General features: G+C 33.6%; 3 protein-coding genes across 3 annotated transcripts in view; 2 read left to right on the top strand and 1 right to left on the bottom strand.

Annotated features, from left to right (window-relative positions):
• Window positions 1–1,281: 1,281 nt before the first annotated feature.
• LOC148626030 (protein farnesyltransferase subunit beta-like) lies at window positions 1,282–5,024 on the top strand. The gene has a single exon (XM_088569614.1). It carries the CDS (start codon window positions 1,748–1,750, stop codon window positions 2,981–2,983), a length of 1,236 nt encoding a protein of 411 aa, XP_088425740.1. The 5' UTR covers window positions 1,282–1,747; the 3' UTR covers window positions 2,984–5,024.
• Window positions 5,025–5,632: 608 nt separating this feature from the next.
• LOC148626029 (uncharacterized) lies at window positions 5,633–9,081 on the bottom strand. Its single transcript, XM_088571206.1, has 6 exons — window positions 8,971–9,081; window positions 8,203–8,412; window positions 7,927–7,974; window positions 7,506–7,574; window positions 6,886–7,011; window positions 5,633–5,983 (listed from the first exon to the last, which is right to left on the bottom strand). The coding sequence occupies exons 1-6, from the start codon at window positions 9,044–9,046 to the stop codon at window positions 5,784–5,786; spliced, it is 729 nt and encodes a 242-aa protein (XP_088427332.1). The 5' UTR covers window positions 9,047–9,081; the 3' UTR covers window positions 5,633–5,783.
• Window positions 9,082–10,333: 1,252 nt separating this feature from the next.
• Window positions 10,334–15,694, top strand: part of LOC148626028 (leucine-rich PPR motif-containing protein, mitochondrial-like) — a 46,346-nt gene continuing 40,985 nt past the window's right edge. The window contains exons 1-5 of the mRNA XM_088569613.1: window positions 10,334–10,498; window positions 12,542–12,708; window positions 12,977–13,099; window positions 14,257–14,378; window positions 15,381–15,439. Coding sequence (XP_088425739.1) covers window positions 10,359–10,498; window positions 12,542–12,708; window positions 12,977–13,099; window positions 14,257–14,378; window positions 15,381–15,439 — 611 coding nt within the window. The 5' untranslated portion in view covers window positions 10,334–10,358. The remainder of the gene's footprint in view (window positions 10,499–12,541; window positions 12,709–12,976; window positions 13,100–14,256; window positions 14,379–15,380; window positions 15,440–15,694) is intronic.

Below are 15,694 nucleotides of genomic sequence, written 5' to 3'. Positions count from 1 at the left end.
AAATATTAACCCTACTCCCCAAAAAGGCTGATCTCAGTATCATACCGACACCGTAGAACTCATATTTCAAGCATTCATAATTAAGATAATGGTGTACCCAACATATCTGATCAATTCAGGTGCTTAGATTTTCATTTTGGGGTTACAATTACTATAAAATTGAAAAAAAAATGGTAACTTTCAGAATTTCTTCTATATCACCCGTTATTGTCCTTATTTTTCAGAACACCGTAGTTTAAACAAGTTTTTGTGTGATTCGTTACATTAATATAGCGTATTAGCTTTCAAATAAGCCCAAGCAATAGATCTTTTAACTTCCCCAAGCCAAGTTAGGTGAAAATTTGCCTCCCCTCCCCATGAAAAAAAAATATACCTCAACATAAACTAAAATGTATTTTTTTTTGGCATATTAACGGTGTAAAATAGACATGTTTGGTACTATTGTTTTCATTTTCGATGTATCCAACCCACCTGCTCATTTCAGGTGCGTATTTTTCAGTTCCAAAGTGACAATAATGATTTTTTTTTCATAAAAAGGGGAATTTTCGCAATTTCATATTTTCTTCCATTTCACCTGTAACTGCCATTTTTTTAAACACCGTACTTCAAACAAGCTTTTATATATTAAAATACAATTGTATAGTGTCGTAGCTTTCTAATATTATTTGTTTTAATGGAATGCTAAACACATGCAGTAGCAGTAGGTTTGAAGAATTGTTTGTGTTAATTATATAAACATGCCACCCCCTCAAACTGTCACGACGTACACGACAGTTGAACTTTTGCCGTGTAAAAATCAGTTCACCCTTGACGTAGTAATCGGGGGCGGACCCAGAAAGCCAGAAGTTTGAAAGAAGGGGATTTCAGACCATCACTTGCTTATTCCCCGATAAAAAAAATATCGCAAAATTAACAGTATTTTTCCTCAAAAGGCTGGGGCTCCATCAGAACCCCTTAATTGTATCCCTCACCGGACGAAATAAATATTCTCCAATGTGAACAAGCTGTAATATTTAATCTAGTGTGATTTTTTTTTTTCAAATGTATGGACAAATTCAAGAGATGGATTATCAAGACGAGTGTAAAAAACATGAACATTTTTAAAAATTAATCTACTTCTACTTCTACAATCTCCTGACCAATTTCAACACGCTGGAGATATTGTCACTTTTCTCTGTGCATGCTATTTACAAAATCTCTAAACCGATTTAAACATTAACAATAGAAGTGAATTTAAAAATAAACAATAGGAGCGATTTAAAACTATATACACAGGTAGATGTTTATTGGACTGTAGGTGCAAGTTGAAATGGCTGTATTTTGAATGACTCCACTGAGTCACTCAGTAACAATGTTTACTGGTATACTGTTCCATAATTTGATGGTTCTTGGAAAGAAAGATTGTTGTCTGGCTTGTTACCGACACTGAGGAATTTGGAAGGATAATGAGTGAATGTTTCGGGGCTATCTGAGAGGTGGAATTAACCCGTCTGTTGTAGTGATGGCAACTAGGGAATAATTTATTTTATATAACATTATGAATCTTGTGTCTGATCTCCTATGAGCTAGACTTCTCCAATTTTAATGTTGTATCATGTTGGAGACACTAGATATATTGTGGTACCTGTATTAAAAAAAACCCGAAAATTGGTACGACCAGATAATGATACGATTTGATTCGTGAATCAATTTTCCTCGACTGCTTTACTGTCGAGTTAACCTGCCAGGGACCAGTAAAAATTTAAGCATGGACCAATCCTTCCGCTGTTTTTCAATCGAATCCGAGAAATTTAACGATCACGAAAATTCGACAGTTACAGCTACAGAGCAAATTGCTGTAGAAGATTCAATCTCAAAGTATTACGAACATTTCAAAGCTAGAATTGTAGCAGAAAGAGATGCCGAACCGGTTTCGAACACTCTACCCAAATTGAATAGAGATGTTCATGTTTCTTACTTGAAGAAAGGTTTGAAGCATTTGTCAGAATCTTATGAATGTCTTGATGCAAGTAGACCATGGCTATGTTATTGGATTTTACATAGTTTAGAGTTGTTAGATCATCCATTGTCTGATGATATGATCTCCCACGTTTCCTTATTTTTATCAAAGTGTCAGTGTAAAGATGGTGGATTTGCTGGAGGACCAGGACAGGAAGCCCATCTTGCACCAACATATGCAGCTGTTAATGCATTATGTATCCTTGGAACAGAAGAAGCATATCGGGTCATTAATAGAAAAACTCTCAAATCATTCCTGATGCGCATGCGTAGTGTAGATGGTGCTTTTAAGATGCACGAGGGTGGTGAAGTGGATATACGAGGGGCTTACTGTGCTGCAAGTGTTGCTAAGCTTACTAACATTATGTCTCAAGAGTTATTTGATGGAACTCCTGAATGGATAGTGAGCTGTCAGACCTATGAAGGTGGTTTCGGTGGTTGTCCTGGAATGGAAGCTCATGGTGGCTATTCCTTTTGTGGTTTAGCTGCATTGACATTATTAGGACATACTAAACTTTGTGACATTGATAGAGTTCTACGTTGGACTGCGAACAGACAAATGAGATATGAAGGTGGTTTTCAGGGAAGAACAAATAAACTGGTTGATGGCTGTTATTCATTTTGGCAAGGTGGTGCATTCCCATTGATACACATGATTCTAGCTCAAGAACATGATCATTCACTAAGTGCTGAAAGCTGGTTGTGCAACCAAAATGCTCTCCAAGAGTACATTCTCATTTGTTGTCAACACCCTGGGGGAGGTTTAATTGACAAACCTGGAAAGAATAGGGATTTCTATCACACTTGCTATTGTCTAAGTGGCTTATCAGTTGCACAACATTTCGCAGGAGGAAAATTGGGACATCTAAATGTCGTTGGACATGAAGATAATCAACTAAAGCCTACTCATCCATTATTCAACATTGGAGGTGAAAATGTTATTCATTCCACAATGTATTTCAGCAAACTTCCTGAAGTACAATAATGTGTAACAATACTAGCAAAAATTATAACGTACATGCTGCTTTCTACAATCGTACATGTATTAACATGTACAGTACATTTGTATATGTAAATTGTACATTACTACTTAGAGCACCAAATTGCAATGTACATGTAGATGTAGCAGGTTAATTAAAGTACTACAAATGTACCTATGAACTGCAATTGTCTTTTATGTTAATTTTTCTGGAATAGTTTTTCAGGCATAGTGTGTGTAATACAATTTTAAAATGTCAATTTATAAGTGCTTATCGACATTATTTGTAGGAACGCTATTTTTTTTTCACTACAAGTAATACATTATGTATGTACCATGGTCTATTTTTTTGCTACTTGCAGTCTTTGCCATATAAATTGTTGACAACAAGCCCAAGCTCAAAAATTTTAATGAACTTATACAGTAATCATTGACATGTTAGCTAAACTCTGCAATCATACCAGCCATGGCTGCCAGGCTGGTTGTCAAATTCGAAGACTGCAGGTTGTGTTCATGTTGCTTTTTTTCAAGTCACTGTGCAAGTTAAGATAAAACACATGTAGAATAAATTTTATGAAATAATACTACAATTATAACCCTAGATAATTTATCTAAATTCACAATCACTGAAATGTACACTGTATTGATGTATTCTTGAATTCGTGGAAGTGAGAAAAATCAGCCAACTACATATGTACATGCTTTAACATAAATTTGAAATAATTCTTGTCTACACATATTTTGATAAAAAATCAGGGTGAATTATTATGTTAGTCTGCCAGGCTTGTTACGGGTAAACTTCAGAGAAATTGAGAGCAATGTGTAACACATGATTACTGGGTTTGACACTACAATTTTTTGGTTATCAACAGGACTTATTTCTGAGGTAAAACAGGTAGTCCGCAGACGGTAATTATGGTTTTGTCCTTACATCATTAAAAATAAGGCATAATTTAGGTAGCCCATTGGACTACCATGAGCATTTTTCAAGTAGTCCTCTCCAGAATTAGGGTGGCACAGGACTACCAGAGTAACCAGACTATTTGATCCCTTTAATACAACAAAACAAATTTGGACTTGGTAAGATTGGTTTGGTTTTGATTGATGTTTGGTTTGGAAAACATTTAAGGAAGTAGACCTAGGGTAAGGGACTTAACTCTTACCAATCATTGGAACATTTGTATAAAGCATTTTACATCAATATCATTTAAGCATCAAAGTAACTTGGATTGATTTCATTTTATTTCAAATGGAAGCTTGATAAGGTTAGGTAAAATTGAATATGATGCAAACATATCACTGATTTCAGGAGTGATGTCCCTTACCCTGGATCTACCACCTTAAACTGTCAGATTTTTTTTTTTCAATAAAGTTTCTGGTTTAGACATGTTTTATTGTACAATGTAATCAGGTCAAAACTACATGTGTAATTTTATAGAAAAACTCTGGATTGTATTGTGGAACATGTTAACCTCCTTTACATGTACATGGACATTGTATATTAACAAAAATTAATGTCAAGTCATAAAAGTATCATGGACGCGTATGATTCGTATCACACCTTACTTAGCCCTTAGTGTTTGTAACAGTTGTACTTGTTTGTAATATTTATGCTTAGCAGACTTTAAAGGTATTACCACAGCTGGCCGACTTGTTGTGTACTTAATATCCATTGGAAAAGCAAAGAGTTGATATTTCCACTGCTTTTTATACTCATCTGGTGGATTATTTTCCCCTTGACACATACAATGTACCTCTAAGGCCTGAAGATTAATTTTAATTTAAATAATAATTGAAAATTAAAATTTTATCCATCAGTGCATTACAATAATAGATGAGTTACATGTTTCAGAGAGAAACATTCATTGTACCTGAATTCGTGTCATACATTCATAAATACATTTGTACATGCAATTGTTGTTAGTGACTGTTAGCATAATATTTTGATTGTCTACCATTAGTGCTTTTGAATGTTAAAGATGGCAATATGTTAGATTTTGTACTTTTTGTTGTTAGAAAGCCAATAAATAAATTATGTATGATTTAAGTCAGTACTGTTGTATTGGAGCCTTATGGTTTGTAGGTTCTTGTAAAGTTGTAACTTGACATTTGGTAATTTACACCGCATGTATATTGCCTATGGAATTAGCATACCTTCTTCTTGGCCAGAGACAGACTTAAAAAATACAGTAACATATATGTATGCATGTTCCAAGCATTGTTTTTGCATGCTGCTACATCAGTTATTTTTTTATTTTTTATTTAAATGATGAAATAAAAAAGTAGATCAAGAAATTAAGTAATTTGAAAGCCAAGGCTACCTTCAGTAAAGAGCATCATGTTAAATGTGATAGTTTACAAATATTTCGTTCATTGCTCCTTTTTTATCATTACTGCCAGGTCATTGTTCTTCCATGTACATGTAATTTATTTTTAACTGAACTCCACATCTTCTGTAGTGGGTGTTTCAGTGTTAAATCTTACTGTTGTTTAAAAATTATTATGCTGAGAGACCCAACATACCTACCAACTCTTGCATCCGTGTTTAAATCGTGCATTTAGTGCAAAAATAGATTTATTTTACGAGATTTGAAGCATGTCCGAAATCAATACATGTACAACGATTAAATGTTGAGTTTTACCAGCTTGAAAAAAAAACATAAATAAACTGCTAATACTATATGCATTTCACAGAAGAAAAAAACACCACCAAAACCAATTTTATTCAGATGTATAACATGTTTTAAACCGGCTCCGAAAAATGTGAAGAAATTTCAGCATTTATAAGTACGTGATGTGTTTTGATTCAATCACTACGGGAACACATTTCCAAAACAACTCTACATTTTCTGTACACTACACTTCTTAAAAAAGTTAGCCGTATCCTCGGTATATCTATAAGCAGGATGCTGCCAACCACAATAGTGAGGATTAGTATTCCGAAGACACCTATCGTAGTTGACGATGTACGACTATCCTTCGTGCTGGTCTTCTTCCTCAGATAGCCTTAAACATAAAACGCTTTAAAGCAGCTTGTAAACATAAGCAACTTGAACTACTGCGATCATTTCATTGAAGATTGCTGTGTTCCCATCTATAATCCAATAAAATTATGGTTTCTTAGATTTTTAGAAAATGTTTTCAACACTGTTGATTAGGAAAGTATTTTAATCATTTTTATATTTAGTTTGAAGTGCACAAGTGCCATATGAATTAACCTTGTAAGAGTCTTGGGCCTGAGTCTTGGGTTTTGCATCTCAAGTAGGCTGGATTTTAGTATATGTAGCCTATGGACATTTTCCACAATTGGGGGCTCTTCAATGTTGACACATATAAAAATACTTGAATACTATAGGTGTGTTTTTTTTCAAAGAATTCATTGCACTTAATGTTTTCGAAAAAGTACGTTTTAAGTACCATTCTGTGTAAGAATCAGGCAATGGGTGGCACATCATAATTCTAAATTTGGTCTTTTTTGCCTCAAATATATTCAATACATCTAGAAAACAACAGAAAAGCTATCAAAAATTATCCGGAAGCTTCTGTGACGTAAATATTTTTTGACTGCTTATATAAGGAAAAAGTGCGGGAAAATGTTCCCGCCATTTTTAATTATTTCTTTTTCATAGTGCATTTCAACTAAATTTGACAAGGGGAATTTCTCCTGCAACTTATACGAGGCTGGATAATTCGTTTGAGCATGACACAGGGGCTTGCTCTCACAATCAAATATATATCGGGATTTAACCCGACTAATATAAACACGATTCGAGTTCATGTATTAGTCGGGCTATAATTCGATATCGTGTTTATACACATTTGATAGTGGGAGCATGTCCCTGAGGGTATAATGAAACACAACTTAAGGTCCGTCAGAAACATTTGATAAAACATTACATAACACATACTTTTTGTTTGGCTTTTTGTCACAGTGAGAGTCTGTTTCAGTTCTGCGAGTCTTTGGTCCATTTCTGTACTGTTGATTTGAAACCGTGGTACAAATCTTTCTTCACAGTTACAAAAACAGGTAAAATCTACAAGCCAAATATAAGGTCTAACTAATATGATATTAATTCGTTGACAGTTTGGCGATGAAACTCTATTAACATCATCTGTGCAATTGGTCCATGCTCTCAGTTTTCAGTGGTGTCCGGGTTGTTTCATTACATTTGTTTCTTTGCATGCACGTGTTATTTTGGTTATTTCATGTTCTTTGTTTTGCGTGGCTATTATCCCTGTCTCGCTGTTCTGGGGTTATATTTTTTTACCTGGTTCTCTTGATTTTCCCTTTGACATTTCGGACATTGTTCATTTATAGAGGAAGTTGTTTCCCTCAAAATGTGTTGGTACATTAGTGTTACTTTCTGTTTTCAATATGAAGATTTGACACCTTAAATATCAAATACATAAATTAATGCTTATTTAGAAAAGAACTTGTTTTGGAACGCCGTAAAATGTGTAATACCACAGGATCTTTCAATTCTACAGTTCGTACTGCGAGCACGTTAGAGATTATGTCTGTACGTACCGATTAGTTTCCTTCCGTGTGTTAAGTTAAGGTGTCGATTCTTGGTGCAGTTACATGAACAATTAAACCCTGAAAAATAATAACGAAACTCTTGAAATACGTCATGCAAAAAAAAACAAAAACAAAAACAAAAACAAAAACAAATAAAAAACAAACAAACCTGCTAGTTTTGAAGAAAAAGAAAAAAAAATCATGATGTACTTCGGCAAGTTCAGTCGACAAGAATCGTTAGTTATGCTATCTATCATTAATTACTACTAGTCAAATCGTCAAATGGTCGCATATAATCTTTCATTACACAGCTATTATTGTTTTTTTCTGACAAATTAAGCATACACATATAGTGGTAAAATATAGACAGTAAAGGGTGCACTTGTTTTGTTTGTTTGTTTTTTTTTTACTGCAGTTATTTTATACTCACTACTGCCAGATGGATCCAAGTCAGTTATCAAAACTCCAAAAGGTTTTTCTGAAAGTTAAAAACTACTATTACATTTATAGTACGCCAATCGCGCATACAAAACAAGCATGCAGTGGTCATGAAAGAAAAATTGAGGGCAATCCTGACCATAGCGATATCAATATTTTAGAAGTAAATGAACAAAGACAGAGTCTCGAAAACGGAAAGAGATACAATCACCAGTTTTATAATTTATGCTTCTCCCTTTTATGCGAATCCAAGTATGGTTTTACTGACCTCTACAAAAATACGTCATGTTCATGGTTTGGTTGCATGTATTTTGCACTAAACAGCGAATTCTATCGTGACAAAGTAACTGCCAGGCATGGAATGAACTGTTACAGTAGCGGTTGAGATTGATAGAATCTATAGCCAACTTTTTTATACCATGCGGACATGACAGATTCTTCGAACTACCGGTTTGTAAGCTGAATGGTGTAGCGTTACCTGAAAAAGAATTCTCAAGACAGCTTGGGATAGTTTGGAGTTCGAGAAAGGGATATTGAAAACAAGTATAAATAACCACCAACTTGATTCGATTACTCTAAGAATTGTTTTAAATGTTTGCCCAAATTGCGATAATTTTCATGAACCGCGTTTTAAAAGCGGTTTATGGCATTTTGTCCCAAATGTGTTATTCAAGCCTTAATTGAAAACTAAAAACAATCCTTATCCTTTTTTCCAGTCGATTCACGTCCAAAAGTTTAAATTCTTAATCGAAAAGATTATTTTAATCACGGACTGCAAAGTCAAACCAATCGACGTCAATGACGTCACAGTATCAAATTAATTCATACAAAAAAAAAAACTCATGTTTTTCGAAGACACTCAGCCGATCAGAAGGCTTAATTATTACAAATCAAATTAATTTATTCGAACCAGCGAACCTTTATAATCAAACTTAAAATACGTTGTATACAGAATATGACAGGTTTCCAACTTATAAAATAATTAAGTGAAAACATACAGAAACAAATTTTAAACAGCTACAACTTAAATATATACCATTTACAAACTGAAAAGTAATAGCCAAAAGGTACCACAATCCAACGATGATAATTCCAAAGGAACCGAAAGTCATTTCTCAAATTGTTCTTTTCCCTTCGGTGGTTAATTGTTCCTTAAGTCATTGAATGCCTTTCTTATCTTTTTCCCACTCTCTATTTATGTCATGACTCGAGTGTTCTTAAAACATATAGAAGCAACGGTAAAGAATTGCCAATACTTGGACGGTGCAATGAAAGGGAATTTGAAACCATAATTAAACAGTATCTTAGTGACGAAGATTGTCCCATTAATATGAAATTCGTCAAATATATACAAAGATAGAGTTATTATGCCCATAAATGGACAATATAAAGAGTTTAGGTAATGCAATTATTTTAAGAGGAGATAGAGTTGTCGCCATGTGTTAAAAAATTTTGCAGTTCTAGTTCAATATGTACAATCAAATTGTCCACAGGAGGTATGATGCAGAGGCGGATCCAAAGATTGAAAATGGCGAGGGGGGGGGGGTCCCAGAGGGATTTCAGGGGGAAAAGAGGGTTCCAGGAAAAAAGGGATTTCAGTCTATTTTTTGCTCATTTTTGTCCAAGATTTGCACGAGACTGACAAAAAATCCAAAAAGAAGTCCAACAATTATTAAAGAAACCGACCCCCACCCCATTTTCAAATGTTACCTGGTCATATTACTCCAGCAATGCTAGAGGTTGTCTAGCAAGCTATATTCTGGTGCCGTTGGGGTATGGAGGAACGGAATTCCAACCTCTTACGTTGTAGGAGCACTGGTCAGATCGGCTTGCCATCAATTTCACCTTTTCTAATAAGCTAGGTTAGTCTATACATATGATTCAAGATTGTTTCTTTATAATTAATATCATTAATGATTATACATAGACGTGAAAAAACAATCGATCACTCCAAGGAGTTAAATATAGTTGCTATATATAAATCCTTGATTACTCCTAAATATAAAATGTTTTTTTTCTAAAAGTTGTCAATGGATTTTTTTCTCAACTGGTTTTGATGATTTTTTTACCATTGGAAAGGAAACTCTTGAAATAAAACTCTAATTTGATGAGTATCTACAGTATCATTTTCAGAAGTGTCAGAGAGAGTTGAGTACAGATAAAATCAAGTGCCATAAATTTAGTTGGAAATAGGGTAATATGTATTAAGTTCATTAATGTACTCGTATTTATTTTTATCACATATACATGTACAATGTATTTGTGGAAAAAATTATTCCAAGAATTGTTTGAGAAATGACTTTTAAATATCTTTTTGACAAGGGAAAATTTACTAGTGGACGAATTCTTCACGTATTTATTAGTTGACAGGTGTGATTCCGGAAACTTCGTTGGAAGTTGATTTTGTGAATTAGTATTTTAAAAATGGCAGCACTCAGTAGATGTTCACGTTTTTTACTTTCTAGAGCTCTATGCACCCCTAAAAGATTAGCATTGACCAAATGTTTAAGAAACGACAACAAGATTCTTCAGTCATGTACTTCTGTTCCTCAGTCTCACCTCAGGTAAACAGTTACTTCACGGAAACTGCTGGTGACCTTGATTTTTAACAAACCGGTGTTCAGTCCACGGCCTCTAGGCTCTACATTCGCTCGCTAAATTATGTGCACGCTGCACAGGCTCTTGTGTAAAGAGATTATTGGGAGGTTGGCGGACAATGGAAGGCAATTTAATCTAGTAAAATCTAAATCTTACAGATTGCCATTTTCCTACAGTACAATCTTCCAATTATCTTTCTACACAAATTGCAAGTTTACCATGTATGAATATACAATGTATGCAGGGGATTTGATGTCAAGATTATGACATGTGAATAGTCAATCAGTTAATGGTGGCCATTAGGATTCTTAATCCGACAAGTCTTGTATACAAAATGTACTTCCTCTCAACTTTATATGTTCTGTTAGTTTATTTTGGTATATGTACAGTATAACATCCAATGTACAATAACAGTCTTTGTTCAGATCTGAATGACAATACTGGATATTCAGTCCAGTAAAGTGGTGGTCTATATATAAAACAAGAGTCTGAATCCTAGAACTTTACCAGACTACATGTACCAGTCCAAAGGAAAGAATACATTTGCAGTTTTGACTGTTGCACCATTGTGTCTACATGTACATACTTTGCGATGACTGGGTTAACAATTTTTGGCAACTGTCATCTGGGTTATTTGCAGCACAACACATCTGCAGTTTGTTTGAAAAACTGTCAATGATGACAATCTGGTCATAATTGACAAGGTAGTGACAGCTACATGTATATTCAAACTTGAAAGAAAGTGTGTCAAAAAGGTCACATATATTTTAGGTATTCGTTGGCAATGAATTAGGAAACATTGGTACATGTATAATGTAGTGCAGATTTCTACCTTGAGAGCTATTTGAATCACTAAAATCATTGAAATTTGGACAGTATCAAGTATAGTCTCCCCACATCTAAGGCCCAAGCATTGTCTCAAACTTTGATTAGAATAGACAAGTTGTCTTGGGATTGCCATTCATTTCATCTGATCATCATGAACAGCCAAATATAGTATCAGTCTCTAAAATGTTACAATTGTGTGTATCTAATTAATAGGCAGTAACACATTTATCTGGTGTTATTACCTTCTAAAGCAAGATAAATCAGAACCATTCGTTTGATTGCTTTGACACTATTTTTGAATAATAAATGAACTCTGGTTTATTGGAGGGAATTCTAAATGCTTCAGACTTTTACCTCTTACACTGAGAAGGAGAGAGTGGGAGATCCTGGAATTTTCAATCTTTTGCCAGAAGAGGGGCAGAGAAATTAACACCTATGCCATGAATACAGAAAATGTCATAGGAATGGAATTTGAATTTAATTGTGAAGCAGATAACAGATGGTCATTTCCATCATTGCTCCAGTACAATTTCAGCCATGTACATGTATCTTAGTCTTAGTATGTAGGTGAAAACATTATGTAAACCAAAGGTCTTCATTAGAGATTCTGTGTAACAGTGTCTAATGTATTGAAGGTCTAGAACCTACAATCATTTCTATTTATGATAGTTATTAAAAGGTTAAGCTACACAAATTTACATCATGTTCATACAATTTATCTTGAAGGTAGGGAATAATTCAGTAGGTATATGAAGATACATGTATTCCGTGTACAACTAGACAAAAAACAATCATATTATTTTGGACCATTTAACATAGAAGGGTTACATTATATTAAAAATTTAAAAGATTCATATACTAGAAGATGTCTAGGGTGGATAGAGGAGGTTCCAGATGTCAGAACCCCCCTTTTATCAGAAAATTTTGTTAATCTAGCAAAAATGAGCAAATGAATAGCCTGGAATCCTGCTTGAACCCTCTTAAAAATGTCTGGATCCGCCACTGATGTGTAAAAACTACAAATTTTAGCTGATACAAATATATAATTGGGTCAGTCCACCGTAATGAGGGTAATCATTAGCATAGTACTGTATAGACTGAAGGTTTTTGTCATTTCATTAACAATTTTCAAAAATCATAGAATGTATTTTTTTAAATTTTATAACTAAATGCTTTTTCAGGTTTTTGGTATCAACTGGAGTTGACATAAATTCTCCACAGGAGAGTACATCAAGACCAGATGTAAAATATAAAGACTGCTTCCATGATTTAGAAATGTGGCTTTACAAATACAGACAAGTTTCATCATTTAATCTTAGACTATGCATGGAAAAGTTTGAGAAACATGGTAAGTTTTTTTAACTTATATCTGATATTTGAACAGACTATGCATGTACAGATTTAAGAATATAGAATAAAAGAATAAGTATACCAGTACACTCTTCCAGTTGTGCCAAATCTTCAAAAGACTTATGCAATGACTGAGAAAGATCGTTCTTGCCTGACAGAAAGTTTCAAATGCATTGTAAGAAAGTGTCAAAATTATTTTTAAAATATGCATCCAGACATTTGTTGCCAGGTACTTCATTGAGCTGATTTCATTGTACTATATTTAGGTATAGAGTATTCTCAAGATGGTTTGATGGTACTAAAGGCAACTGGGGAACCTTTGTGTGAATATCATCCTGATAAAAGAATGGCTTTGACAAATCAAGTATGGGAATATATTAAAAGCAGTGGTAAGTAAGATCTAATCATTGTACTTTTCTATTTGTGTCAGACCTACAAATCATTTTGTTTCTAATCTATCTAGTTTTTACTGTCATACCAGTGATGATACTTGAGTCAGTCAATGATCTTAGATCAGAATTGACAAAGCACCAAGAGCTTTGTAAAATCTGTCATCATCCTTCACAAAATTATTTTGACCAATATCAACAAGTCCGTGTTAGTAAAGACCTCAGTTAATTGATTTGTTCAACCTCCATCCCTTGTTATAAGTTATTTCTCTGCTTTTCTTTTTATTTCTCTGTTGTCACCTAACCTTTCCTTTGCAGTAACATTCCGATGGCTCCGGCATATGGAGTTTTGTCTTTGAACTCATACACTTTTGTTGAAATTACAATCATTACAGTAGTGTTTACATTTATGAGTTTTCTGTAATTTCAATGAATTTTGACGACAAATTATGCTATCATACAGTGTTTGAGATTTTACAGATCATTTTCATAAAACATGTCTAAGTCTGCATAGGCAAATATTTTTCATGTGAAGTTCATGTTAATTGAGTTTCATTTCAAATTCATGAAACTTCACATCGAATTAACATGATTTTCATGTGAAATTCACTTACCACAACTTTCATGTGAACTTCATGTGAAAGCTTGATTCGGCTGAATTTCACATGAACTCTATCACAAAGTTTATTTGCTCAATTTAAACATAATCATGTGAAATATAATTATGCCTGTGTAAAGATAGATTGTCATGAAGTGGCATAAACAGGTCTCTCATTATACTGAGATTTTTGTGACTTATGCAAAAACTATAGGACTAGGACATAAATCCATAAATTAAAGTAATCAATTTATTGGTTCTACCGGTTGATCTGTTGTCAAGAGTGTCAGCATGGATGATCTGTTGTCAAAAGTGGTCATGTGGTTCATCTGTTGCTAAGAATGACAGTGTGGATGATCTGTTGTCAAGATTGACAGTGTGGATGATTGGTTGTCAAGAGTAACGGTATGGATGATCTGTTATCAGGAGTGACAGTGTGGATGGTCTATTGTCAGGAGTGGTGGTGTGGTTGCGGACATGAATATTTTAAATAAGGAGTTTTTTTTTTTAACTTTCATGTTATGCTTCAAATTGTTAATTTAATAATCATTGATTTTAGGTTGCAAACTGGGAACAAGTCACTTCAATGCTCTTCTTACTGTGTATTTAGAGAATGAACACAAGTTTTCTCCACCAGATATTATTGAGCAGATGGAAAACAGTGGAGTTATTCCAAATAGAGTAAATTAGTTTTTAACTATTCAGACATATTTTAAAGTTTTTCATTGATATCTATTTTATGCAGTATTTCAAATAATAGACAGTTAAAAATTTTATAACAATTTAATTTTCATTTCATAGGCAACACATTTTCTGATTGAATGAAAACAATAAGCTGTCATGTCATAGACACAATTTTAATATATAAAAGTATCCCTTTTTAATGATTGACTTGATTAATTTCATGTGATTAGGCTTTTGCCACTTATTGTCTTCAATCACTTATATGAATGTATCCTTAGCAATAAAATTACAGCATTTTGAAAAAGAGTGGTACCAATTTCAATACAAATTTAGGTAGGCTCCTGTAGAATTTAAATAGCTCTATAGGTAGAAATATGTCCAGAAGATCGTGCACGGTGGTAATAATGTTGGACACATTGGTATAATGTAAGGATGATTGCTACCTAGAAAGCTATTTAAATTGCTAAGTAGCTTACTTAGATTTGTACTGTAATTGGTATCACTCTTTTTCAAATTGCTATAACGCACAAACATGACAAAAGTAAGTGCAGGATGGCATGAAATGAATTACAAATGAGAAGAATTTCTCAGATATACTAGTTATACCACTGTAATAGGGTTTGTAAGTCTCATTCTAATTTCAGTTTCCTTTCCGGAATCTCTGATGTAGAACGTATTGAATTCCGAAGACTAATTTGCATTTTATTGTTTACTTCCGGGAAATCTAAACGCTGCATCACAATACTAAATTCTCTATTTTATGCTTTTCTTAACATTTTTATCCTGTAGAACAAAATATTTGTCATTTTGTATCAATATTTTTACACAGAAAGATATTTTGCTTTTTATATTGAACTCATGCTATGTTAATGACAAATCTCCATGCATTTGAATGGTAGACGAGGACCCATTCTCATGAAACCATGGAGTCACATGACGAGACTTACATACCCTTTTACTGAGAAATGTAATGTTTTTTCATATAAATTAATATTCTAGGTCACATTCCAATTGCTGATTGCAGCATATTGTGAAAGTGGAGATTTAGAGAAAGCTAGGTATGCTATAAGAATATGTAAATTGAATGTGAACATCACATTTCTTATGTTCTCTTTGAACTCAAAATACAAGATGACACAATGTGTTTTATTTCAGTTTAATTTCAAATAAGTTACATTAACATCCACAAAAACATATTCCTGTATATGTATTAAAAATATGCAAGTAACTCTTCATCAACTTTTATGCCTATGATAGAGATGGTTCTGAGGAAAGTGCAGCTTTCGAACATTGTTCATTTTTTTTTGAAATAT

The sequence above is a fragment of the Perna viridis genome, chromosome 2 (assembly GCF_037379345.1).
Source record: "Perna viridis isolate PV_CMFRI_1.1 ecotype Kerala chromosome 2, ASM3737934v1, whole genome shotgun sequence".
Taxonomy (NCBI): Eukaryota; Metazoa; Mollusca; class Bivalvia; order Mytilida; family Mytilidae; genus Perna; species Perna viridis.
This window is presented reverse-complemented; position numbering and strand designations above follow the sequence as displayed.